The sequence below is a fragment of the Pogoniulus pusillus genome, chromosome 37, assembly GCF_015220805.1.
Source record: "Pogoniulus pusillus isolate bPogPus1 chromosome 37, bPogPus1.pri, whole genome shotgun sequence".
Lineage (NCBI taxonomy): Eukaryota > Metazoa > Chordata > Aves > Piciformes > Lybiidae > Pogoniulus > Pogoniulus pusillus.
Window position 1 is genome coordinate 2,266,731 of NC_087300.1, and position 26,433 is coordinate 2,293,163.

General features: G+C 55.9%; 2 protein-coding genes across 5 annotated transcripts; one reads left to right on the forward strand and one right to left on the reverse strand.

The window, feature by feature from the left end:
• Window positions 1-5,552: 5,552 nt before the first annotated feature.
• On the forward strand, window positions 5,553-13,126 carry SYNC (syncoilin, intermediate filament protein). Of its 3 annotated transcripts, none has more exons than XM_064172940.1 (4): window positions 5,553-5,852; window positions 8,444-9,902; window positions 11,128-11,252; window positions 12,479-13,126. In XM_064172940.1, the coding sequence occupies exons 2-4, from the start codon at window positions 8,451-8,453 to the stop codon at window positions 12,540-12,542; spliced, it is 1,641 nt and encodes a 546-aa protein (XP_064029010.1). In that variant the 5' UTR covers window positions 5,553-5,852; window positions 8,444-8,450; the 3' UTR covers window positions 12,543-13,126. The 3 variants fall into 3 exon arrangements, with proteins under 3 accessions (XP_064029010.1, XP_064029009.1, XP_064029008.1); XM_064172939.1 differs by lacking the exon at window positions 5,553-5,852 and adding an exon at window positions 6,794-6,953 and having other exon boundaries at window positions 11,128-11,276; window positions 12,453-13,126; XM_064172938.1 differs by lacking the exon at window positions 5,553-5,852 and adding an exon at window positions 6,794-6,953.
• A 750-nt stretch (window positions 13,127-13,876) lies between these two features.
• Window positions 13,877-26,084, reverse strand: RBBP4 (RB binding protein 4, chromatin remodeling factor). 2 transcript variants are annotated; one of them, XM_064172947.1, is made up of 12 exons: window positions 25,928-26,084; window positions 24,852-24,996; window positions 23,900-24,045; window positions 22,909-23,082; window positions 21,442-21,557; window positions 20,945-21,105; window positions 20,700-20,826; window positions 19,998-20,075; window positions 17,752-17,828; window positions 17,573-17,630; window positions 16,390-16,500; window positions 13,877-15,001 (listed from the first exon to the last, which is right to left on the reverse strand). In XM_064172947.1, exons 1-12 carry the CDS (start codon window positions 25,941-25,943, stop codon window positions 14,936-14,938), a joined length of 1,275 nt encoding a protein of 424 aa, XP_064029017.1. In that variant the 5' UTR covers window positions 25,944-26,084; the 3' UTR covers window positions 13,877-14,935. The 2 variants fall into 2 exon arrangements, with proteins under 2 accessions (XP_064029017.1, XP_064029016.1); XM_064172946.1 differs by having other exon boundaries at window positions 24,852-24,999.
• Window positions 26,085-26,433: the final 349 nt, after the last annotated feature.

Genomic DNA, 26,433 nt, shown 5'->3' on the forward strand with positions numbered 1-26,433 from the left:
CCGTGAAGCCGCTGCCGGGGGGAGCCTCCACTTGGTCCTGGGGGATCCTCGCCTTGGTGCCAGCAGAGGGGGGGCCCTCGATGCCACCGCGGGGGAGGACTCCTTCCTTGCCGACACCATAGAGGCAAAGCCTTCCTTTGATCCCCTGATGCCACCGGGGAGGACACCCACACCTCGATGTCACTGCGTGGGGGCCCTCCCCTTGACACCACCGTGGGGAGGACCTTCCCCCCGCTGCAACCAGCGTGTCAGGAACCAGGACAGGGCTGCCAGGGGTCCTCGATTCGGTTCCCCCCCCCCCCACTCCCCGTGAGCCCCAGCTTTGTCATCTCATTGCAGGGACAGTGTGGGCACAGCCAGGGGGCTGTTTTCATTCCATCTTCCCCTCTCCACATCCTTCCTATGGTGCTGGAGTGAAACGGTTCGGAAGGGATTAAAAAGCCACCACAGTGTCACACACACAGGGCAGCATCCCGAATGCCAGGGGTGGCTCTCCCTGTCCCCCACAGCCACCACCACTTCCTCACCTGATGGGCCAAAGGGTGACATTTGCCATATCACCGCTGATGGCAGTGCCCAGGGGGTGGCACAGTGGCAGTGCCTAGAACAGCCTGTGAAGTACCTGGGTGCACCTAAGGGCACCACCATGCTCCTGTGAAGCACCCTGTGCCCACGCTGGCTTGTTGCCAACAGTAAATCAACCTGGTCGGGTGGGAGGTGTCCCTGACCAAGGCGGGGGGGGGATGGAACTTGATGATCTTTAAGGTCCCTTCCAACCCAAACCATTCTGTGGCTCTGTGAAATGAAGGGACAGAAAGTGGCTGCTGGGGAAGTTCAGCCCTTGACGTGGCTCTGCCAACTATGGCACTGGCCCCACGGCTGGCAGAGCGTTGGGTGGCAGCACCCACGGTAGAGCACGGAATGGCAGCAGCTCTCATTAAGCACCTCATTGCTTGCTCCAAGCCCTGCCCTGCTCAGCAGCAGGACCACAACGGATTTGGCTGCCACGGGACAACAGGATGCAGGCAGCCCGGGCCGGAGCGGTGACTGGTCAAAGGAGGGGTGGCAAAGCGGCAGGACGCAAAGCCAGGAGCCAGCAGGCTGCCCACAAAGCAGGTGGCTCCTGCCGCATTCCCGCCGCTCCCAGCTCAGCCGGGTTTGGGTCCCTGCGTTTCCTGCGTCGCCGCATCCTTGCCGGAGGCTCGCACGGAGCTGGCAGGGTGCCCGGAGGGGGTTTGCCAGCTGCTGGAAATGACTGGAAGAATTTATGAAACGAGGAGCCTGTCCCTCCCGCTGCCTTCCCGGCGTCTTGCCACCCCCTGTGGGATGTGGGCGCCGGCGCTGCGTGTCCTGCGGGAACCTGAATGTCCCGCGGCTGGTCAGGGGTACCAGTGGTGGGGATGTGACATCAAGCCCGGGGAGATGCTTGCAGCAGGGCTAGGGCTCGCCGTGCCCTTGTGCCTCTGCCTCCCATTCCCTCCTCTTCACCCGCCTGGACACTGGGCTCAAGACCTAAATGAGTTCTGAATACCCTGGGCAGAGATTTCCTGGCATCCTCCCTGCTCTCCGTGGTCCCAGAGGAATGGGTCTTTCCCGGAGAGAGGGCTGGGCACACCGCTGCCCTCCGAGGCTTTGCTGACCCACGTCAAGCCGAACTGCTCTGGGGCAAAGCTAATCCCCTCTCAGGGTGTTTGTGTTGACTTTCCTCTGCCGGCTCCAACTTCCGAGTCATTAGCCTCCAAAACCAAAAAGCTCCTGGGTTCCACACCGTGCCCCTCCTCGGATGGCAGCAAAACCAGTTTGAAATGGATGTTTGCAGACAGTTATGGGGCATTGTCTGCACAACCACCCAGAGTATCCGTTACCCTGCGGGGAAGGAAAGTACAGGAGGAAGGTGAAGAGGAAGGTCATCCTCAGCTTTCTCTCCATTACAGCCCTGGTCCTGGTGGAAAGGGAAAGCTCAGGAGCTCCCTAAAGCACCGACCCTTCATGCAGGGTCCCAGCAAGCTTTATCCCCTCCCCAGAGAGCCGCAGCGCCGGCGGCGTGCCGGGGGTACCCAGCTGGAGAACTCATTTTCCGCTTGCACGGCCAGGCTGGTCACAAGGATGCCGGCTGGGGCTCAGCGCCGGCGAGACCGAGGCACACGGGAGAGAAGGCAGAACAATGGGGGGGGGCTGCCATGCACCCTAAGAGCCCCCCATGCCCGAACCGTGGGAGGTGAGATCCCAAGTGGCACCTTCAGGTCACCAGCCGCAGCATCCACCTGCAGTCGGAGCCTTGTTGGGCTGTGCTCAGCTTGATCCCTGTCCCCGTTTCCTTCCCCCGGCCGGGGCAGCGGCAGGGTTGGCTGCTCCCTCATTACTCATTAACACCCCCAGTGCCCGCAGGCAGTCGGGACAAGGTCCTCATGCGGCCATCCCTGTGCCCCAGAGTCCCATGGATGTCGCTTCCCAACCTGCTGCATGCCTGAGCTGGAGGCGCCCGTTCCAAATCCCTCCTGTGGGGATGGGAGCTGGAGCTGGAGCTGCTGCTTGCTGCTTCTCGCCCCAGGACATGGAAAAAACCCAGCGACGAGTCCTCTGCTCTGGTGCTCAGGCAGCAGTGACCCTGCTGCGATCGTTGGGACACAGCAATGGTCTCTGCCGTGCTCAAGCCCAGAGCTGCATCTGATGAACGTGGGCTCTGTGAAAGGCTGTCGGGGCCACAAATGGCCCTGGAAGAGCAGCGGTTGGAAAGGAGCTTAAAGATCATCCAGTCCAACCATGCTCTAACTCTGCCAAGGCTGGTGCTGAGCCATGGCCCTCAGCACCACATCTCCATGGCTTCGAAACACCTCCAGGGGATTCAGCCACCTCCCTGGGCAGCCTGTGCCAGTGTCTGAGAACCCTTTCCGTGGAAATGCTTCTTCTAAGGTCCAACCTAAACCTCTCCTGTTGCAGCTTGAGGCCATTTCCTCTTGTCCTGATACTTGTTACTACCAAGAAGACTCCAACCCTCCCCTGGCTCCAGCCTCCTTTCAGGGAGCTGTAGAGAGCCACAAGGTCTCTCCTCAGCCTCCTCTTCTTCGGGCTGAACACCACCCAGATCCTTCAGCTGCTCCTCCCCAGCCCTGTTCTCCAGACCCCTCCACAGCTTTGTTGCTCTTCTCTGGACCTGCTCCAGCCTCTCAATGCCATTCTTGGAGTGAGGAGCCCAGAACTGAACCCAGGATTTGAGCTGTGGCCTCACCAGTGCCCATCACAGAGGAACAATCACTGCCTTGGTCCTGCTGGCCACACTCTTGCTGACCCAAGCCAGAATGATGGTGGCCTTCTCAACCACCTGGGCACACAGTGGCTCACCTGCTTGGGGCACCCATTAGGTGTGGAATGGGATGGCACACACAGGGGCTGCCATGGGAGCTGCTGGCAGAGGCAGCCTTGGCATGAATGTGGGAAACTCGGTGGTTAGAGGGCAGGTGGTTAGAGGGCAGCATCTGGGCTGAGCAAAGCTAAAGCCAAAGGAGCACAATGCAGGAGTGCTGGCAGGGGCTCAGTCCCTGCAGCTGGACCACCCCCCCACCGGACTCCCTCCTCTGGCTGGGCTGGTGTCTGTCTCGGGAGCAGTTAATGCAGGAATGGTGCTCTCCTCATCCCCCCACGCCGCGGGACACAGCAGGACCCAACACCCAGATAAGCAGGAGCTGCTGGCGCCTGTGGCCTGGGGGCAGGGTTTGGCCCCGGTCCCGTGGAGCTCCCAAGGTCCCTGTGGGGCAGACGGCACCGTCAGGCTCCTTTCATCTCTACCCCAGCTGGACACATATGCACACACTGCCCTACTCTTCTTCCTCTTCCCCTTCTTCATCCTCCCCTTCTTCCTCTTCTTCCTCCTCCTTCTGTTCTCCCTCTTCCTCCTCCTCTTCCTCCTCAGGCCCCACTGGGACCCTCTCCGAGGGTCTATCCTGAGCCCCTTTGCCCAGGCTGGTGCACCCAGTTTTGTGACCAGTCCATGGCAGGTGTGTGGTGACTCTCCAGATGCCAGCTCCTGGGTGCTCACTCTGTGCCAGCCGCCACAACAGCTTCCATGCAGCACTCTGCACCCCTGTCAGCAGTGAGCCCCACAGGGAGGCTGACTCCAGCGCTCAGCTGGGGAAACTGAGGCAAGGAGGGGAAGTGAGCCAAGGGCTGTTCCCAAGCGGCCAGTGGCATCCAACTCCCCAGGGACAGGTGAATGTCCCCATGTGCCATCCCCAGGCAGCCATGGCCACTTTGGCTCCAGGGACTCCACAGCCACCCGGGGCCACCTTGTGAGAGCAGGGCTGGAGCGGGCACACAGTGCCACCGCCCTCCTCCTAGCCAGGATCTGTCCTTGGAAGCGCTCCCGGCTCCTGCGATGAATCACTCTTTCCCCTGGGATCAGATTGCAGCACAGGGTGCCGGATCCAGCACCACTTCCCTTGCCACAGCCAAACCCCTGCGCCCTCGCCAGAGCCACAGTGGGCTGCGGGCAGAGGGCACTGCACTGGCAGCATTGCCCAGGGCACCACCGCCCAATCCTGCCAGCATTGGGGTTTGGGCAGATTGGGCACCCTGTGCTGCCAGAGCCTCTGGCCCAAAGTTGGGCAAACCTCACTGGTACCTCAAGCCTGTCCCTAAAGACTGCAGGGCACAACACGAGGACAGAACCAGAGCTGCTGCAGCGGTGTCAGAGCGGTGGTGCCGAGATGACGGTGCCAAGGTGGCGAGGCTGCGGTGCCAGCTCCTTCCCTGCCCGTGGGGCAGCTCTGCCATGCATCACAGGAAGGAAAAATCCATCAGGAAGGGGCACAGCAACACCAGGTCACCGGAGGGGTGTCAAAGTGCCCCCCAGCTGCTCTGTGCTGCCGAGTGCGTGCCCGGAGCGCGGCGGCGGCAGGGCAGGGCAGGGCAGGGCAGCAGCCGCAGCTGCCGCCATTTACTCCAGCAGCAAGAACATTTTGTCTCTGAACTTCTCCGCTGCCTTCTGCTTTCTCCTCCGGCAGCGCCGCCGGCGACTCTCCGCCAGCTCTGTTTACCAGAGCAAAGTCCACGCTGGGTTTGCAGACGCTGCCAATCTCCCCGCACCAGCTGAACCCAGCTCATGCCCGCAGCCAGCCGGGCTCTGCCGAGCGCGTCGGGGTCCGGCGCTGACACCCGAGCCGAGCGTTGCCTGGTTATACCCACAAAACAGCCAGCAGGATCCTCTTACTGAGCTGAGAACAGCTGAGGCTCTTCAATCTCCACCCTGCCCTTGGCAGCTCATCAGATAACCCTCGGCGGGGCTTGGCAGCGCCGCTGGCATCGGCCCCTTGCAGCCCCATCCCCTAACAAGGGTTTGTTGGACCCAGCCCTCATGAGCCGCAGGTTTCTCCTTTTCCCTCTAGCTGGATATTTATATGTGCAGCTCACACCAATTAGTGGCATTCCTTGGCCGTTGAGTCAAAAGCTTCAGCACGAGTGGAAGAGCTGCATGGAAAAAGAAGAGAGAGAGAGGATTAGGAGGAGGGGAGGGGTGAAGAAAAAAAAAAAGGTGTTGGAAAAAAGCAACGAGATCCAAAAAACCAAAGAAAAGGAGGGAAAAAAATCCCACCCAAATCTGCCTTTGCCTTTTAAAGCTCTGCTCCCAGGAGATGAACGAGCACAGTTAGTTTAGACCTGGTTTTAGCAGCCCAGGCAGGGCATGGGCAAGGTGCTGGTGACGGGGTCAGTGACGTGGGCACACACAGGGTGGCACTGGGTGGTGTAGCAAGCTGTGGTGTGTGTTGCTGGGTGGTTTTGGGGCACGTAAGCTGGTGACTTCCTGAGCTGATTTCCTGAGGAGCGGCGGCAGCGGGCAGGGTCGGGCCCTGGCAGAGGTAGGCTTTGAGTGGCTCTGGTGCCATGGTGGGGGGCTGAATGCCCACCACCTCGTGCCAAGGTGGCAATAGAGCTCGAACAGGTGTTTTCTGTACATGTCTGCTAATAGTGGAGCCCCCGAAGGGGTGGTTTAGGGTGCTGGGGGGGGAGGATTGCAATGGGCGCCACGGGAAAGCAGAGCTGGGGGGGAGAAGGGGTGGGAAACCACATCGATGGACAGGGAGGACAACAGGGAGGGCAACAGGGAGGGCATTGTCACTGCCAGGTGCCCAGGAGTGTGGCTATGGCCACCAGGGGCTTTACAGAGTGAATCACCATCCCCAACAGAGAGGGGAAAGGAGAGGCAGGGCCGAGTTTATGGGTGGAAGGGGAAGTGGAGGCTGCGTCCTGCTGCTGCTGCTGGGGTGTTTGTGGGGCCAGCCTGTAGCTTCTAAAGGCCCCTGAGATGCTGGCACTCAGTGCATTAATCTGCTTTAATAGATACCAAGGGGCGTGCAGGACCCTGTTGCCTTCCAGCACCCTGCTCTGTGCACAGGATGAGGCCCCCAGCAGCCATGTGCTGCATCCTCCAGCATTTCCCCTTCTGGCCACCCATGTTGGAGGTGAACCCCAACCCAGGCACCAAACTGTCGCCGTCCTGGTCCTCCAAATCCTACTCAGGATCCTGGCAGAATGGGACCCCCCCAATTCCTGGGAAGCAGTCCCCAGAGCTGCAGGATGGGGCAGATTTGGGGCTGCACGAAGCAAACCTTCACCATAAATCCTGAGGTGAAGATGAGGGGGGAGGGGGGGAAGAAGGGGGGGCGCTGCGAGGGATGCAGGCTGGATGCAGCCTGTCCCTGAGGCTGCCTCTGCTTAAGGATGCAGGCAGATTGGCCTTCCCCGCCCTCCTCCTCCTCCTCTTTCTTCTCCTCCTCCTCCTCCTCCCCGGGGCGCAGGAAGGCAGCCGCCCGCAGCTGGCACTGCAGGCGGCGGCCAGGGGTAGCGACTGCTCCGGGGAGTCTGATTTCCAGCCCCGTTTATTAATAACCCCCACCCCCGCCCCATGCTAAACCCATGTGCAGCACCGAGCCAGAGGCGCTGGGCTCCAGGGGAGGAAGGTAAGAGCCCACCCGGGGCCAGCAGCGGGGAGCAGAGAAGGGGTTGGTGTCCCTCCGGAGGATCCCATGGATGCCGGAGCCTTGGCAAGGTGGAGAGTGTGAAATAGGCGAGGGGGCTGCCCAAGGCTGGGGTGCAGGGATGGAGTTGGGGGGGAACTGAGGTTCAGCACCCAGGGAGCATCTCTGGACTCTCAGGAGCGACCAGGGGAGAGAACAACCCCTCTGGGGTACCCAGGAGTGTTGGGGGGCCGCTGGGATAAGGGGCGGTGGGTGGGAGCAAGGCTCTGCGCCCGGCCGCGGGAGTGTTTCGGTGCCTTCCCTCCCCTCCCCTCCCGCCCCAGCGATGCAAAGCAGAGCCCAGAACTCTGAAAAATAAAGGCTGGCTCTAGAGGAGGGCAAAGAGAGAAAAAAAACCAGAAAGCAGCAAACGCCTTTGCCCACCTTTCCAGGCTCTGTCCCCGCTCTCCAGCCACCGGCCGCTGGAGATGTGTCATCGCTGCTGAACGAAAAACCCAAAACTGCCTTATTAGGAGAGAAAGTATCGGTGAAAATCAGCTCTTTCCTTCGGGCCGCCGCTGCGAGCCGAGGGCTGCCTGCGAGTGCCAGCCTGTGCTCATTCCTTGGGGGATGACTAGACATGAGCTCAGCGGCGTGGCCGGCAGCTGACAGCATCCTCGCACCAACCCCACCAGCCCCAGCTCCTGCAGGCAGAAGGAAAAGCCCCCAGCTGGCCCTCGAGGGTTGTCCTTTCCATCCTCCCCCCGCACCCCCAGATAGGTCCCTGGGTGAACGCGAGATGCAAGGATTTGGCGGTGGCAGCTGCAGGTACCGGGAGCTGGGGACGATGATGATGATGATGATGGGGTGGGATGACTCTGCAAAGCGGAGCTTGCCGGGCTGCTGCTGCTGCTGCTGCTGCAGACGCTGCCGCTCTCGCCCGGGTGCTGTGTGCGTGGTGCTTTAGGGTCACAGAACCGTGGAGCGGTTTGGGTTGGGGAGTTAAAAATGCTTTTAAGATCATCAAGAACAGGCTGCTAAGAGCCTGCCTGAGCTTTGCAGCACTTCCACTTGCTGTGAGGTGTTGCCACGCTGCTGAAATCCCAGCGAGCTGAACTGGGAGTGCCCAAGCCGCTCACACTGGTGCTGCTGGGGGAGATCAGCTGTGGCACAGTAGCAGTTCCCGTGGCGCTGGGGTAGCTCTTGGGTTTGGGGTCCAGGTTTGCGTCTCTCATCCTCTCTCCCTGGCAGCCAGGCACTTGTAAGGTGTTTTCCCCCCTTGCTTTGGTCCATGTCGATGTTTGGGTCCTCAGCAGGGGGGGGAGCACAGCCCTGCCCGGCTTGCCCAGCCCGTGGGTGACACAGGGACGGTCACAGCAGCAGGGCCGAGATGAGAGCACCTCCAGCACAACCTGCACACTTTGTGGGATGGAAAGGAGGGGCCGAGAACTGTTACACTCGTTGCTCTGGTTCACATCTCCTCTCCTTTTCAGGGACCTGATGGCAGAGCCCGAGCCTCCTGCAGAGCTGCAGCTGGATGAAGCAGGAGCATCCTCAACCCCTCAGGGAGCAGCTGCAGGCACTGCTTCTCACCTGGACCATCAACATAGCCCAGGGGCAGGTGTGGAGGTGACATCCCAGTATGGGGGCAGTCCAGACACCTGCCCGGAGCTGCAGGCAGAGAGTGGGGACCCTTCCTTGGAACTAAACATGCCAGGATCCCAGCTGGATGAGGACACAGCCAGAGCCAAGACCCCACTGGATGCGGACACGGCAGGAATCCCGCTGGATGTGGATGCAGATGGATTAGGGATCCCACTGGATGTGCATGGGGCAAGCATCCCGCTGGATGTGGGTGCAGGTGGGATGAGGATCTCTCTGGATGTGGATGCAGATGGGGCAGGGATCCCACTGGACATGGACACAGACGGGGCAGGGATCCCAGCCAGTGTGGATGCAAGTAGGGCAGGGATCCCAGTGGACATGGATGCAGAGAGAGCAGGGACCACAGCTGACGCAGATGGGGCAGGAATCCCACTGGACATGGACACAGATGGGGCAGGGATCCCAGCTGAGGTGGATGCAGGCAGGGCAGGGGTCCCAGTGGACATGGATGCAGAGAGAGCAGGGATCCCAGCCGATGCGGATGGGGCAGAGATCCCATCGGACATGGAGGCAGAGGGAGCAGGAAGCCCCCTAGACGCGGAGGATGCAGAGCATCAGTGCCTGACCCTCGAGGAGCTGGGGGACTTCTTCCAAGAGTGCATCGAAGCCGTGGAGCAGCTGGAGAAGGAGCGAGACAGCCTGATCGCGGAGCTCGCCCAGCTGCGGGAGCCTGCGCTGCAGGAGATCCGCCATGCCCATGAGGAGATCCAGGAAGCCTGCAGGCTGCTGGCCAAGGTGGAGCTGGAGAGGGACAACCTGAAGGATGAGATCAGGCAGATCAAGCAGAAGCTGTTCAAGGTGACGAAGGAGTGTGTGGCTTGCCAGTACCAGCTGGAGAGCCGGCGGCACGACCTCTCCCAGCACGCCGCTTACCGGGGCGAGCTGGAGACCCAGGCTGGGCAGCTCTCCGGCGAACTGTCCCGGCTGAAGGAGACCTGTGAGAAGGAGAAGGAGGTTTTGAGGCAGAGGCTGGAGGCTCCACCGTGTCGACAAGATAATCTGTACCTGCAGGAGAGCCGCCGGCTCTCCATGGAGTTTGAGAGCTTCGTGGCGGAGAGCCGGAGGGGTCTGGAGGAGCACTACGAGCCCCAACTGCTGCGGCTGCTGGAGAGACGTGAGGCGGGGGCCAAGGCTCTGCAGGAGGTGCAGGGGGAGATCCAGGGGATGAAGGAAGCCCTGAGGCCCTTGCAGGGGGAGGTCAGCAGGCTGCGGCTGCAGAACCGGAGCCTGGAGGAGCAGATTGTCCTCATCAAGCAGAAGCGGGACGAAGAGGTTGGGCAGTATCGGGTACGTGCCCCGGCTGGGCACCTCCCCCCCCCCAGACACTCTCGTTTAGAGAGGCAGAGCCTCTTTGCAGCCCGGGAAATGCAGATGCTGAAGGTCTTGCTCGCAGGGCCAAAGGGAGGAGCAGGGTGGATGAGGAGGGTGAGGAGGTGGGATGCTGCTGCTGGTTGAAGACATGTGCCAGCCGAAGCAGCAGCTCCCGGGCACAAGGCAAAGCTGAGGTGGCAGGGACGTGGTGGGAAAGTGCTGGGGATTTACCTGGTGAGCTGCTGGAGAACAAAGCTTTTGCCTGTTGAAAGTTTCACTTGGTTTTGACCTGCCCCTCCGAAATGGCCTCGGTAAGCAGGGCCAGGGCAGAGGGGACAGGGGCCACAGGCACTGCACGTTCACTGCCTGTTGTGCTAGCACAGGAGCTGAGCCAAAGTGCATGGAGGAGCCAGTCTGAAAGAAAAGTGGCTTCCCTTTAAAATCCCAGCCCTGCCAGGACACATCCTGCCCTTCCCACTGCCAAGGAAGGGTCTCACCATCTTGTGCCCACAGCCCAGGGGCTGGGCTGCCTCCTCAGAGGGTAATTACCAGCTGTGCTGTGCATCCTCCCCCCAGCACCTCACCCCGAGGGACAAGGGAATTCAATATCTGCAAGAGCACATTTGGCAAGGAGGCTCCACAATTAATCTCCCCCATTTCAACACTCCCTGCTCTCAGCTTGCAGTCGTTGCCTCCTCCCAGCCTGGCTCTGAGCAGCTTCTGGAAGTTGGAATCCTTCCTCCATTGCTTCTCCCTGCAGAGCTTGGAGATCAGGTCACTGCGACACTGCTCCCCTTGGATTTCAGGGTCTCCCCTCCCTCGAGGGGCTTTAGGGCACCCCTGCTGTGGCTCCATGTTTTCTTTTTCCCAGATTCCTTGCTTATCTCCTCCTGACTCATGGGTTTATACTGCCCTGACAACATCTCAAAACACACACAGAGCAGTCTGAGGGAGAGAACCAAGCAGCCAGCAGAAGCCCGAGGCCCCAGGGCTTCCCAGCCCAGCCCAAGCTCCCATCTTGGAGCTTTTTTCTTTGCAGAGGCTATGGAAGTTGGCAAAGCATCAGCCTGGCTGCTTGGGCCAGACCACCACCATCAACAGGCAGATTCACCCCCTCCTGTGTGTCTGGGCAGCAGGTGGGTGGGGGTTCTGAGGAGCCTTCCTCCTCCAGCTAATCCCCACCTGTCTTCTAACTCCCCAGGAACAGGTGGAGGAGCTGGAAGACAGGCTGAAGGAGCTCAAGAACGGAGTCCAGCTCCAGCAGCGCAAGAATCAGGAGCTGGAGGAGCTGAGGACCAGCCTCCACCGGGAGCTCTCCATCTACAAGTCCGTTTGTGTCTCATCCCTCTGGTGGGTGGGGAGGGGCTGGGCTGAGGAGGAGGGTGGTGGTCACACAGCTGTTGGACACCCCAGGCTCCTGCTCCCAGGGCTGGTGTGGGAGCAGGGGGTCTGGTGGGGCAGCACATGGGGAACTGCAGAGCTTCTGCCCTCCAGGAAGCAGGGATCTGGTGGCATCCCAGCACACGAGGAGTCTGCCATGACACAGGCAGAGCAGCTCAAACTGAGGAGCAGGTTTAGACTGGAGCTTGGGAAGAAGTTCTGCAGTAGGAGGGTGGTGAGACTCTGGAATAGGCTGCCCAAGGAGGTTGTGGAAGCCTGGGAGGTGCTCAGGGCCAGGCTGGATAAGACCTTGAGCAGCTGAGCCTAGCTGAGAGGTGTCCCTGGCCATGTTGGGGAGGTTGGAGCAGATCATCTCTGAGGTTCCTTTCAACCTGAGCCATTCTATGATGGTTCTGTGATTGAAGTTCCAGTTTCCTTCAGGAATATGTGGCAAGGAGCTTAGGTTTGGGAAACATCACTGTGAATGCCACCTGCTGCCTGTGGCTCTCTGCTGCTGGTGTCACTCAGGTCTTCTTCACTCCAGAGGATTAATTAAAGCTCCAGAAAATGTCCCTAACTCTGTGGACTATTTTAGTCATCAAACTTTGTGCTGCTCTGGCTTACTCCAGTCTCAGCTCGACACAATCTTAACCATCTCCTGGAGTTTCATTATCAGTTTAATCCTCTTTTTCCCTCCCCCTCCCCTTCTCCACTCAAACCTCCTCACATGAGGACAGCAGAGAACATTCCCTACCACAAACTGGTTTTGTTCTCTTTTACTCAGCAGAGTAAGGCACAAGGGGATGAGAATTATCAGCAGCCAGTCAGAGATTCATGACCAAGATTAACTGCATTTATAATTCAGAGCAGATCCCAACACCACCAAGGCACAGAATGGCTTAGGTTGGGACCTCAGAGATCATCTACTCCAACCTGTCTGCCGTGGGCAGGGATGGCTCTCACAGCACCACAGAAACACCCAGGCTGGCAAAGCCTCTCAGGATCACCAAGTCCAACCTCTAACCCTGCTCTGCAAGATTCACCTTAAACCATATCCCCAAGCACCACAACCAATCAGCCTTTAAACAACTCAACTAGACTCAGCTGCTCAAGACCCCATCCAAGCCCTCCCCATTCTGCCAGTAGCCTAAATGCAATTTTTACCCCCACAGGAGCTGCTTAGAAATCTATGGGCACCTCTGCAAATCAGAAGAGAAAACAGAGCAGGACTCTTAGGAACCTTGGGACTTGTCCTCCTCGAAGCCAAAGGACAGAGGCACCTACAGGGGACATCTCCTCTTGCTGCTTGCCCTACTCGATGCACAGCAGCTGCCTGGAGCCAGGAAGCTGGGTTTGCTCCTGGGTGTTTCTCAAGGAGCTGCTGTTGCTTGTGTGGTGAAACTGCTTTTCCACAGAGCAGAGCAAAGCAAACTTGCACTGAAAAAAAGGACCTACATGAAGAATGGCAGAGGGCTGGAAGCTGTGTTGGGAAGATGGGATCTGTGGCTTGCTCCATGGCTGGATAGGGTGAGCCTGGAAGCCAGAGTTAAGAGAGTTCTGGGGTTTAAAGTTTACAAGCCAGAGTAGCTTTATCCTTTTAACAGGATTTCCTTTTGTATTTCAAGGGTCTCTGCATTGTGGCATTGCTTCCAGGTCCTTGCCAGCCTAATTCTGTGCTCCAGCACAGGCCACAGAATCCAGTTTGTGGGGAATAGCTTTCCACTTTAGATAGTCTCACACTGAAAATAAAAGGATCCTTAAACTCCCACCCTTAGGTCTCAAAGCTGTGTCTCCAAATAAAACAAGATGCTGGTGTCAAAGCAAGGGACTGGGAGGTGTGAAAGTGTTCACACTGCAGACTAACAGCCCTGTGGCAGGGCTGAAAGCAGACCCAAAAGCCAACCAGCAGCTCCCTTCAGTGCATTTGTGACTGCTGGGAGGCTGAGTGCTCACCCACTTCACAGAGGAAGCAGTAGGAACAAGGGGAGAAGCATCCATCTTACAAAGGAGCATCTACCCCAGCACCTGGTCTCACAGAGGACTATCAGAGATGCATCAGGTTGGAAGGGACCTTCAAAAGTCTTGTCCAAAGCCCCTGCAGTCAGCAGAGGCACTTCCAACTAGATCAGGCTGCCCAGGACCACATCATCTTGATCTTGAATGCTTGCAGGGTCAGAGCCTCAACCACAGCCCTGTTCCAGGGTTTCACCCCCCTCACTGTGCAGAACTTCCTCCTGATGTCCAACCTACATCTGCCCAGCTCGTTTCAAACCATTGCCTCTCATCCTGTCACCCCAAACCCTTCTGAATAGTCCCTCCCCAGCGTTCCTGTAGGTCCCCTGCAGCTCTAAGGTCTCCCTGGAGCCTTCTCTTCTCCAGGCTGAATAACCCCAACTAAGGGTCTCCTATGAGCCTGTCCTCACAGAAGCACTGCAGCCCTTTGAACACCTTTGTGGTCTCCTCTGGACCTGCTCCAGCACCTCCAGGCCCTTCTTTCTATGCCCTTGCCCTGAAGGGGGTAGAATTTACCCTGATCAAACACCAAATCACAACAAACTACACAGAGCACCTACGTAGAAAAAAATTTATTCCATCTGAAGCACTTACACTCAGTCATGAGGAGCATGGAGAGAAAACAGGCTGCTGGTGGCACAGGACACCCTAAGTGGAAGATGGGCAGGAACTAGGTAGTGGTCAAGGGCTGACTCCTAACAAGAAGTTTCTCCACATGAAATCTGCTTTACGGATTGCAGCTACCAAGGCTGCTGGTGTGGGTCACGGGGGGGCATGCTGCCTGTGGGGCATCAGTTGGTAAAAACATGACAACAACCTTTACAACTTGGTGGTTCCCTCCCTCCCCCTCCCCTCCCCCAAGTTTTTAAAAACCATTTCACAGAAAGGAAAGAAATAGAAGTGAAAACACAGCTCAAGAAACACACAATAGAGTGGTGGAGGTGGAAGGTGAACGGTGATGCTCTCTGCAGGGACAGCGAATGAAGGCCAACTGCTGGCATCCAGCAGAGGGGAGGGAAGGGAAGCAAGAGAGGAATGAAAACAAACCCCAGAACTACCAGATGAAAAAACATCCAAAGGATCTGACTGCAGTTCAAGATAAGACTCTGCAGGTTTGTTGTGTAGAGGCAGAAAAGGTACAGGTCGAACTAAAAGGAATCCCACGGTTGAGGGTACTGGAGGAGAACTTCCCCACTCTCACTTCTGAACTGCAAGTGGGTTAACCCTTGCAGCACCTCCACTGGCTCCTCACCCTCTGGCAGTCCTACTGATTGGTTTGGTTTAGATGAGGCAAAAGCCCACAGCTGTAGCAAGCTAAAGGCAAGAAGGAAAGAAGCCAAACAAACTCGAGTTTGCTCTGCGAGACAAAAGCAGCTAAAATGGGAGAGAGGCAGAGGCTGCTGTGGGCAACCTGACCAAGGAGCTGCAGCCTGGTGCCAGCTGAGCCCTTTGCTGAGGGAGCTGCAGGGGTTTGCAAAGCCTGCTGATGGGTGTGTACAGAAGGATGGCTGAACACAAAGTCTACGTGTGTCTCAAAACCAGTGTTAAGTCAATATCAGGGTTGAGAGGGAAGAGGGGGCAGGGGGAAAAACAGACTAAACCCAGGCAAAGGTCATCTATGATCCTTGACCTTCTGGATCCACACTTCCTTCAGGGTCTTCATCGTTGTAGATGTTCTCAGCCTGCAAGACAAGAGATGGAGGAGCTGAAGGAGCTTTTACCACCACAGGGAAGATGATTCCACCTGCTAAGACACACAGCTCTGGCAGGTTTTCACCTGCAGATACTCACAACTCATCCCTGATCCCTCACGGCCACTTAAACATCAAAGAGGCAACACAAAAGGTCCTTTTTCCATCACCACCACAGCTCCATAGCTGTTAGTGACTGGAGATGGGAGAATCTGCCTGGTTAAAGCAGAGACCACTGCAAGAGCTGCTTCAATCAGCAGCCAACTTTGTGCTCATTTAGGAGATCCTCTACCTAGCAGCAGCTGCCAGGAGAAGTAGAATGGAAGGCTGCTGAGAACAAAGCCCCTCTGCACCAATCCCTAGCTAAACATCAGCATGCTCTGGTGGGCAAAGGTTGTTCCAATTATTTCAGGTTGTTTTGCAAATCCCTCAAGAGGTGGTTAATGAAAAGGGGCCTTGTACATTCTCCTAGTCACCATCCCCCTCCTCCAGCCTCAGGAGAACACTTGGCAAAGGTTTTGTTCTTCAAGTCACTAGAAGAATCCTCAGTTTCAATTTCTAGAGCACAAGTCCTGTGAAGAGCAGCAGTGGGTCAGACCTCTCTGCCCAGTGACCTAAGGAGATGATTTTTCTCCCTGGGCTGTAGGAATCAGGTCAGCCAGGGGCATCTCCAGCCTGGGCCAGGGCTTCCTCCTGCTGCTCAGCACCTCCTGGACCTCCCTGGGGTGTATGTTTGGGAACTGGGGGTGCTCAGCCTGGAGAAAATGAAGCTGAGAGGAGACCTTCTGGTTCTCTACAGCTACCTAAGTGGAGGCTGGAGATAGGTTGGAGTTGGTCTCTTCTCCTAGGGAGCAAGTAACAGGACAAGAGGAAACTGCCTCAAAACTGTGCAAAGGGAGGTTTACTTTGACATGAGGAACAATTTCTGCCCCAAAAAGGGTTGTCAAGCCCTGGCCTGGGCTGCCCAGGGCAGTGGTGGAGTCCCCACACCCACAGAGATGTTTTTAAACTGTGGAGATGTGGTGCTCAGAGGGACATGACTTAGTGGTGATCTGGCAGTGCTGGCTTAAGGGCTGGACTTGGTGATCTTAAAGGTCTTTTCCAGCCTGAACTATTGTGATCCATCTTTGGCTCCCACTCAGACTACTTTCACTCACAGACACAAGTGAAACTCTGCTTGTGCAGTAGTGCCCTATTTACTGAGTGATGAAAACACAAACCAGCCTCTGGGTATTTTCTAACTCCCTTTGAGGTTTAAGCTGTGCTACAAAGTGACCAGCTCCAAGAGCTGTAAGTAACAGCAGGAACCCTGCAATCCAGGCAGCTCAGCACCACCACTCAGCTATCTGCCACCTCCAACCCCTTCCCACACCACTCACCATTTGCCAGACTTGCATGATATTGTCTTCTGATACAGAACAAATTACCCAGGGCTCGTTGGGGTTCCAGGAGAAGTCAGAGATCTTTGCAGTGTGTCCACCATGAATAAACTGGGATTGGGGAAGAGAAAAAGCAGAATGCTTTCAAATCTGCACTGTGGAGGTGAATAATGTCCAGCTGGAGACTGGTGACAAGTGGTGGCCCTCAGGGATGGGTACTGGGAAGAGTGTTTAACATCTTTGTCAGTGGCACTGAGGCACCCTCAGCAGGTTTGGGCGATGGCACCAAGCTGTGTGGTGCTGTTCACACACACTGGAGGGAAGGGAGCCAGCCAGAGGGACTTGGACAGGCTGGAGAGGTGAGCTAAGGCCAACCTCATGAAGTTCAACAAGGCCAAGGGCAAGGTCCTGCAGCTGAGTCAGAGCAATTCCCAGCACAAATCCAGGCTGGGTGAGGAATGGCTTAAGAGAAGCCTTGAAGGGGAGGATATGGAGGTGTCAGTTGATGAAAAACTCAGCATGAGCCAGCAGTGGTCACTGGCAGCCCAGCAGGCAGTTGTGTGCTAGCTGCATCCAAAGCAGGCAGTGCAGCAAGACAGGGAGGGGATTCTGCCTCTCTGCTCTGCTGAGACCACACCTGCAGCACTGCCTCCACTTCTGGGGCCCCAGCCTAAGAGGGACATGAAGCTGCTGGAGAGGTCCAGAGGAGGCTACAAAGATATCAGAGAGCTGGAGAACCTCTGCTCTGGGGATAGGCTAAGAGATGAGAGAGTTGGGGCTGTTCAGCTTGGAGAAGACTCCAGGGAGACCTTAGAGCAGCCTTCCACTACCTGAATGGGGCTCCACAAGAGCTGGGGAGGGACTTTTGACAAGGGCTGGGAGTGACAAGATGAGCAGGAATGGATTGAAGCTTGAGGAGGGGAGATTGAGACTGGAGGGAGAAATTCTTGACAGTGAGGGTGTCAAGAACAGGTTGCCCAGGGAGGCTGTGGATGTCCCCTCTCTGGAGCTGTTCATAGCCAGGCTGGATGAGGCCTTGAGTAACCTGGGCTGGAGGGAGGTGTCCCTGCCCACGGCAGGGGATTGGATGCTAAAAGGTAATGGAATTGGATGATAGAAGGCAAAGGTCCCTCCCAACCCAAACCATTCTGTGAGTCTATGCAGAATGAGCCACAACTCTTACCAGCAGCTCTGGGGGACCATCCTCAGCATCTTCAGGAGATTGTTCCTCTCCAATTTTACTGTAAGATAAAGGGAGAAAAATGACAAGGTGAGAGTGGGTTTGTTTGGGGTTTTCTTTGAAGTGTGAGGCAATGATTCCATCATATTTTGTCAGGACAATGTGAGGAATTTGGGATTTACCTCAAGTCCCAAACGTTTAGCCTGCGGTCGGTGCCGCTGGAGGCCAGGATGGTTTCATTATGGGGAGACCACTGAACCTACAAAGATGAAAGCAGGAAGGGGATTAGGTTTCAGAAGCTCCAAAGTGACAGTCACAACAAGCCCCAGTTCAGATTCGTGTCACAAAAGCTCTGTGAGAATTCAACTTGGTAATAGATTGAGACGTGAGTGTGCCCAACAGCAACGTCACAGCTGTGGCCAGCAGGCTTGAGGGAGGTTCTCCTCCTGCTCTGCTCTGGTGAGGCCACATTTGGAGCACTGGGTCCAGTTCTGACCTCTCCAGTTGAAGAAGGACAAGGGCCTACTGGAGAGGGTACAGCAAAGATGATGAAGTTATGTCTGGAGAAGAAAGACTTCAGAAAACTGCTCCTATGCAGTCTGGAGAAGGCTGAGGAGAGATCTCATCAATGCTCATCAGGAGAGGGTGTCAGGAGGATGGGACCAGTTGTCAGTAGTGCCCAAGACAAGGGTTTACAGGCACAAACTTGAACATGAGAAGCTCCATCTAAGCATGAGGAGCAACTTCTTTACTTGAAGGGCAATGGAGAACTGGAGCAGGCTGCCCAGAGAGGTGGTGGAGTTTCAAAGCCTGCCTGGATGTCTTCCTGTGTGACCTTCTCTAGCTGCCCCTGCCTTGGCAGAGGGCGCTGGACTGGATGACCTCCAGAGCTCCCTTCCAACCCCTACCACTCCTTGATTCTGTGACAGACTAAGCCAGGAGGTTGGTCTGTGAGTGTTCACACACCAACAGGGGCATTTTGGGCACCACAGAAGGTGCCACCTGTAACCTTTCCTCTAACACACACCACGTGTCCTGAAATGCAAACAGCTCTCAAGGATATCAGCTGCTCCTTCCCCTAGGGATTGCACAACTCTAAGCCAGGGATTGTTTTAAGTGCTAGGGACAGTTTACACATGAAGAGAGATCACTGGATTTAAGCTTAAACTACCTCAAAACTCACCTTTACTACTGCTGGAGATAAATCTCTCCAAACCACAGCAGCGAGGAGATAAATCTCTCCAAACCACAGCACTTAAGAGGATCACAGGATTAGAAGAAGAACACCTAATTCCACACACTAACCTGACATTTCAAGCTCCCAGCTGTAATTCTATTTAGAGGGAACTGAAGTCTTAACCAGTAAATCCTTCTATGAAAAAAAAAAAAATCTCTACATATTTTTCTTCTGAGTAAGGCAGGAGCAGGAGATGGAAACGTTGGACCTGCTGAGCACGTGCCAGCCCTGCTGCCAAGGTTCTATATTTACCCCAGCAAAGCTGGCAATTGTTTGTTCATAGAATCACAGAATGGCTCAGGTTGGGAAGGACCTCAGACATCTGCTCCAACCTCCCCACCATGCCCAGGGACACCTCTCAACCAGACTTGGCTGCTCAAGGCCTTGAACGCTCCCAGGGAGGAGGCAGCCGCAGCTTCCCTGGGCAGCCCAATCCAGAGTCTCACCACTCTCATACTGAGGATCTTCTTCCTCAGCTCCACTCTAGCCCTATTCTGCCTCAGCTTCAAACCATTCCCCCTTGGCCTGGCTCTAGACACCCTCAGCAAAAGTCTCTCTGTAGCCTTCCTGTAGGATCCCTTCAGCTATCTGAATGCAGCTCTGAGGTCCCCCTGGAGTCTTCTCTTCTCCAGGATGAACACCCCCAGCTCCCTCAGCCTGTGCTTATAGCAGAGGTGCTCCAGCCCTTGGATCATCCTTGTGGCCTCCTATGGCCTCACTCCAACAGTTGTGTCCTCCTTATAATGCCCTTCCTTGTTTTGCACAGGCTATTTTGGTGTCCATCTTTAATGGGTCCCAGCTAAAGCCTTCCTTCAGGAGCCAGCTGGGGAGATGAAACCACTGCAGCCATTTCATTGTGCTTCAGCCTGCTCCATGAATAATTGACACTGGCTCTGTACTGGTGGCATTTCACCCTCTTCTTGTGGTGAAAGCTCTTGGCTGTCTCCTTGCCCTGTCCTGCCCCTGGCTCTTAAAACACTCTTATCTGTGCTGGAGCTCTACCCCACAGAGCTCCACAAGAAGCAACCAGAAAATTATAAGCAGATGAGGGAAAAGAATGTGAGGTTTAGTGCAAGTCCATGGAACAAACCCAAAAATGTAGAGTGGAAAAGGTTTCTTCTTGGTTTGTTTTTTTTCCAGCTAAGCAGAAGTAATTTTAAGGACATAAAAGGCAAAACCATTTCGTTCTACCTGAAATATTTCATCTTTATGTGATTCAAAGGAGTGCAACTTCAGCTTTAGGTTCCTCAAGTCCCAAAGAGCAACAGTCTAGGAAAAAAGAAGCAATACAGAAACATGATTTTGTGGACATAATGAACACAGAACCACGCAGCAGCTGAGGGGCTGGGAGAGATCTTTGAGATCACCAAGCCTGGAGCTCACAGCCTCCTCAGCACTGCTGCTAAGCCACCACCACTACACCACATCCCTCAGCACTGTTCAGTTTTGGGGCCCTCACCCTAAGGGCACTAAGGGGCTGGAGTGTGTGCAAGATGGGCAGCAAAGCTGGTGAAGGGCCTTGGACACAGGTCCTGTGAGGAAAGGCTGAGGGAACTGGGGCTGTGTGGTCTCCAGAAGAGGAAGGTGAGCTGGGACTTGATCATCTCCTTCTACAACTTCCTCAAAGGAGGCTGGAGAAGGGTGGGGCTTGGTCTCTTCTCACAGTGACAGGACAGGAGGAAATGGCCTGGAGTTGTGCCAGGGAAGGTTCAGGTTGGATGTTAGGAACAATTTGTTCCCAGCAAGGGTTCTCAGGCACTGGCATAGGCTGCCCAGGGAGGTGGTGGAATTCCCATCCCTGGAGGTCATCTAAAGGACATGCAGATGCGGTGCACAGCCAACATTTAACCATGGGACAGTCAAGAAGCCCTCCCCAGGGGGAGGGCAAAGTACCTTATCAGCTGAGCCTGTTGCCAGGATGAACTCACTGTAGGGGTTGAAGGAGAGGCAGTTGACTTCAGCTGTGTGTGCATCCACTGAGTGGCTGGGCTTGGAGGTGTTGTTCGACCGAGTGTCCCAGCTGCAAGGGGCAAAAGAGGGAGCTGAAACCAAAGCTTCTGTCCCATTTCCCCGAGGAGCAGATGGGGAAAGCAAGAGGGACAGAAGGACTTAGCTCCTGAAAAGGTTACCCCACTTACATCATGAGCTTCTGATCATCAGCAACAGAGCCAAAGAGAGATTCATGGAGCAGGTGCCAGGAGACATCTTCCACTACTGCTGTATGTCCTGTGAAGATGGTCTTGGCATCCACCACTTTGCCTTCCTTGGGGACAGCACTGATGTCCCACAAGCAAATGGTCTTTAAGAGAAGAAAGTCTTTTTAAAATGCCATCTTTAGACACCTGCTTTACCTCCTCCCCTCAACCCCACCCCAAGTCAGAGAATCAGAGAGGGCTGGAAGGGACCACAAGGATCAGACAGTTCCAACCCTCCTGCCATGGGCAGGGACACCTCACACTAGAGCAGGCTGCCCACAGCCTCATCCAGCCTGGCCTTAATCCCCTCCAGGGATGAGGCTTCCACCACCTCCCTGAACAACCCCTTCCAGGCTCTCACCATTCTTCTTCCTACCATCCAGTCACTACTGACTAAAGGACACAAAGAGCAGGCTGCAGCCCAGCTGTGAGGTACTCACATGATCATCAGAAGCACTAAGCAAATGCCCACTCAGGTTTGGGTTCCAGGACAGCCCATAACCCTCCTTCTGGTGCCCACGGAGACGCAGATCAGGGTTACACTCTCCAGAAGGATCTGTAAAGAGGTGGTGTAAGAATTCCAGAGCCTAGGAGCATTTCCAGCACATCCTGGAACAGCTGGCATTAAGTTTTACTGAGCTTTACCCAGCTTTGCTTTTGACATTTTCAACAGAATCCTTCTCTAACCTTCTGTGCAACTGGAAAATGACCTCACTCAACCAGGACACACTGAAACAACAGAGAGCAGTTTGTCTTCTTAGCTTCAGAAACCCACACTGCATTTCCCCAAGCTCCTATTTCTACTTTTGATTTGTTTGTTTCATGCATTTCTGGCCAAGCAGTGCTCCATTTGAAATCAGTGCTGCTGAAGAGCCAAAGCAGCTCAGCAGTCACCTCCCTGCTTTGACAGGAGTCACCTGGGCCAGCTGGATGGATGAGAAGGAGCTCACCTCAGTTCCTGCTCAAAAACCTCTTCCTCAACATGTTGCTGGTGCAGTATTTTGTTCTCTCACCATCCCATTCCAGCTCAGGTTGTCTGGGGATCTGAGCAGCCTTCTCTAGCTGAACATGTTCCTGCTCACTGCACTGAGAAGCTTGGACTACATCACCTTAAAAGGTGACTTCCAACCTAAGGCTCTGAGGAGACCTTAGAGCAGGCTGCCAGTGCCTGAGGGTGGCTACAAGCAGGCTGCAGAGGGACTGTGCCCAAAGGCCTGCAGGGACAGGATGAGGGCAGTGGTTTGAAATGAGAGCAGAGCAGATGGAGATTGGCTGTGAGGAACAAGTTCTGCAGCAGGAGGCTGCTGGAACACTGCAGCAGGTTGCCCAGGGAGGCAGCTGAGGCCTCATCCCTGGAGACCTTCAAGGTGATGCTGGACAAGGCTGTGAGCAACCTGCTCTAGCAGAGGATGTCCCTGCTGAGTGCAGGGTGGGTTGGACTGGATGAGCTTTGAAGGTCCCTTCCAACTCAACCTATTCTGTATTCTCCAACTGCACTCTGAAAGTGAGAAGTGCACCTCTGATCCTCCCCACGTGTGGCAGAAGCAGACACTCCACAGGATCTTGGCAGTGCTCACTAGTAAATAGCTCTTAGTAACCTCACAGGTTATCAGAACAACAGCTCAGCTACCTTCCAAAAACCCACCTTCCACCACCCCAAATCCCACCACAGAGTGGGACAGGACAAAACAAGCAGTAAGTCAGCAAAAAGCAGACCCAGCTCTTGAGACCCGTTGGATACAGAGAGTTAAGCTGCATCTAACAACATTCTCCTAGCACTCAACACCTACTTTCTCCTAAAATCACAACTGACATGCAAGCCAGCAAACTTTTTTAAGCTTTTTCACTCTTCTGAAGGAGGAGCTGGGCTGATTTCTACAGCAGAGCCATCACAAAGCAGCAGACACCTGGTTTAGAAGGGTGTTTGGTGTAGTCAAAGACAAGGACATCGCTGGATGGAGTCTTGGTAGCGATGATGCAGGGGTTCTGGGGCATGTAACGAGCTCTGTTCACTTCTCCCTCGTGATTGATCTTGATTTCAATCTCAATCTTCCCACTTACTGAACCAAAGCCTCCAAACTCTGGAAAGAAATGTTGATTAGATGTAAGCAAGGCAATTTCAGACCCAGCTAATACCACCTGGCAACTTGTGTTTGAAGACAGCCCCAAGAGAAACTGGAAGAATACAGATTTCCAATGGGCTCTTTTTCTAACATTTGCATTATCAAGTATCAGGATTTTAGCTCAATTTGGTTTTGTGTCATCTCAAATTTAACAACACAAGCCCCAGAGTTATCAGATCCCAAGCACTGAAGATGCATTTGAAACAGAAATGCTGTGGCTGCACCTTCAAATCTAATACAAGTCAGCACAAAGGGACACAAAGATGAGCCAGGGTCTGGAGCAGCTCTGCTGGGAGGATAGGCTGAAGGAGCTGAGGGTGTTCAGCCTGGAGAAGGCTCCAGAAGGACCTTAGAGCTGCCTTCTAATATCTGAAGGGATCCTCCAGGAAGGCTGCAGAGGGACTTGTCCTGTCTAGACATCCTCAGGAAAAGAGGGAATGGTTTGAAGCTGAGGGAGAGTAGGGTTAGACTGGAGCTGAGGAAGAAGTTCTTCAGTACCAGGGTGGCAAGAGCCTAGAATGGGGAAGAGTGAGCTTTTCCCCCACAAAAGCAAGCCTGACACCACCTTTTTACATCATTATACTATCAAGACAAGTCAGACATTCAAAACTCACAAATATTTCCCTTTTCAAAGTGTCCCTTTGAAAGGAATTGATTAATTGAGAAGAAATTATCATCTCTGCTGCCTGAACTTTCAAGCAAGGTCAAAATCCTGTAGAGAAGGGAAGGAAGAAATGGTTGAAAGTCCTCCTGACCCACATCTTTGCTGCCTTACCTCCTTTCTCACTGTCATAGTGTGAAGCATCAAACTGTGCATCATCATTAGGCAGCTGCACACTGGCTATCACCAGGTGATTTTGTTCATCTGAAGTATGAGTGCCCAGCACTAACCGGTGAATGCTGAAGTCTTTGCCTTCAGGTCTTCAAGGAGAGGGAGAGGAGACACAAAAGAAGAGATTTACTTGCCAAGCTGTTACAACATGGGTTTATCACAGCTGCTAGCACTGAAACCTTCTCTCACACAACCACAGAGTGGAAGGGGTTGGAAGTGACCTCCAGAGATCATCCAGCCCAACCCCCTGCCAGGGCAGGATCACCCAGAGCAGGTCACACAGGAACACATCCAGGTGGGACTGGAATGACTCCAGGGAAGGAGACTCCACAACCTCTCAGGGCAGCCTCACAGGGACAGAGTTTTCCCTTCTGTTCCCATGGCACCTCCTCTGCTCCAGCTTGCCCCAGTGCCCCTTGTGCTGTCCTTGGACACCCCTGAGCAGAGCCTGGCTCCTGCCCTGCACATCTTTATCACAGCACTGAGGGCAGCCCTCAGGCTCCTCTGCTCTAAGCTCAAAAGCCCAGATGCAAAATTCCCAAGTTGTCACTGCTCTCCTGCTCCACCAAAGCTTCTTCCTCCAGAGGAAATCTCTTATAACTCAAGATCTCAACTTCAAACTCTCACATGGACACCTTCTACTGGATCAGGTTGCTCAAGGCCTCAACCAACCTCACTCACCACATTTCCAGGGAGGGAGCACCCACAATCTCCCTGGGCAGCCTGCTCCAGTGTCTCACCACTGTAAAGAATTTCTTCCTAATCTCCAGTCCCAACCTCCCCTCTTTGAGCTTAATCTCTCCCCTCTTCCAGCTTCACACACTGCCTTGCTTTAGCAAGTGAGCTCAGGTTTACTGGCTGCTCTGGCTTTTAACAAGGCACAGGATCACCTTACCTGGTTATATCAGGAAGCCACTGAGCAGTCAAGCTGGGCCACTCCAGAGCATGGGTCATTACCAAGTCATATAAGAAGGGGGTGTTCTTCTTCCAGATTTTATACTCTTCATTGATCACTCGTTCCTCCACTGCATCATCAAAGGCTGCTGAAGGATTTGATTAGAAAGATGCACAGCATTAACCTTTACGAGCATATTTACAAGAGGCACCGGAATAAAGAGCCAACTGCACCACACCTCCTCTTTGCTGTCGACTCTTTTACTGGAGGAGTGACTTAAATGACTAAAGCTCCTCTGCTGCACCCACTAATCCTCACTTCTGGGCGGAAGGCTGGGAATTGGGGCGATGAACTCTGTTACATTTCATCATCGCAGCGAAAGCAGAGCAGGAAAATGCTGAACTCGCTGCCGGTGTGCAGGCAAAAGCAGGAACTGTGCGAAGGAGCTGCTGAGGATGTTCCCGAGCGGGAGGAGCTGTGCAGAGGGATCCAGCTGCAGCCTTGATCTACCAGTCCTCCAGATCCAGTTTGCCAAGGCTCCTTCTGCTCGCTTCCCTCGCAGGCGTTCCCACACCATCTGCCACCCGCCTCCCCCGCGGGAAGAGGCGAACGGGAGCAGGCAGAGGCAGGGAACACGGCGCCGTGGCCGCTGACATCTCTTTGTCTGCCCACACCCCCACCGGGCCTGTCCCCTTTCCCCCGGCGCACCCAAAATACAAACTTCGGGCGTGGGTACAGAAGGATCGAGAGGTGAAGGCGGAGGGCGGAGGGGAGGGCGAGTGAAAGAGACCGGCCTCAGGCAAGGCCCCCGCTGGGCCTCACCGCAACGGGCCACGGGGCCGTCCCCCGCCGCGGGGCCCGGGGGCGACGAGAGGCGACCGGCAGCGGGGAGGGGAGGCAGGCAGGCAGGCGGGCGCCCCCTGGCGGAGCCGCCCCCACCCTCGTCACACCGGAGGCTGCTGCCCGGTAAGGGGCAGAGAGAGGCGGAAGGCCACCGCGCGCCTCCCGGAGCCCGAAGCGGAGGCCAGGCCGCGCCACGGGGCCTACCCCGCGCCACGCCGCGCCGCGCACCCTACCTTCCTTGTCCGCCATGGCGGGCCGGGGAGGGCAGCGGGGAGGCCGCGGGGCTGCTCGGCGGGGCGGCTGAGGCGGGCTGGGCCGGGTGCTGCGCTGGCTGCTCGGCGCCTCCGGCCGCGGCTCTATTGTTCCCTGCCCCCGCCGCCGCGCCGCGCGCCCCTTCGCGCGCCAACGCCGGCCAATCGCAGCCCGCCCCCGGGCCGCGGCAGCCAATCGGTGAGCGGCAGGGGCGGGAGCAGGGCAGGCGAGCGCGGCGGGAGGTCACGTGGGAGGGCGGCCGGGAAGCAGGCGGAGGGCGGAACGGGGCCGGGGGCGGCTGCTGGAGCTCCCCCGGGAGCCGCCGTTCTCCCGGGGCTGCCCGCCCCTCGCCCGCTCTTAAAGCGGCAGCGCACCCAGCCGAGGGTGACCTCGCCCCCGCGGTGGGCGCAGGGCGGTCCGGTGACCCTCAGCCGTGGGTGGGCTGTGTTGGAGCAGGGACCGGACTAGTGCGTGCGGCTGGGCCCCG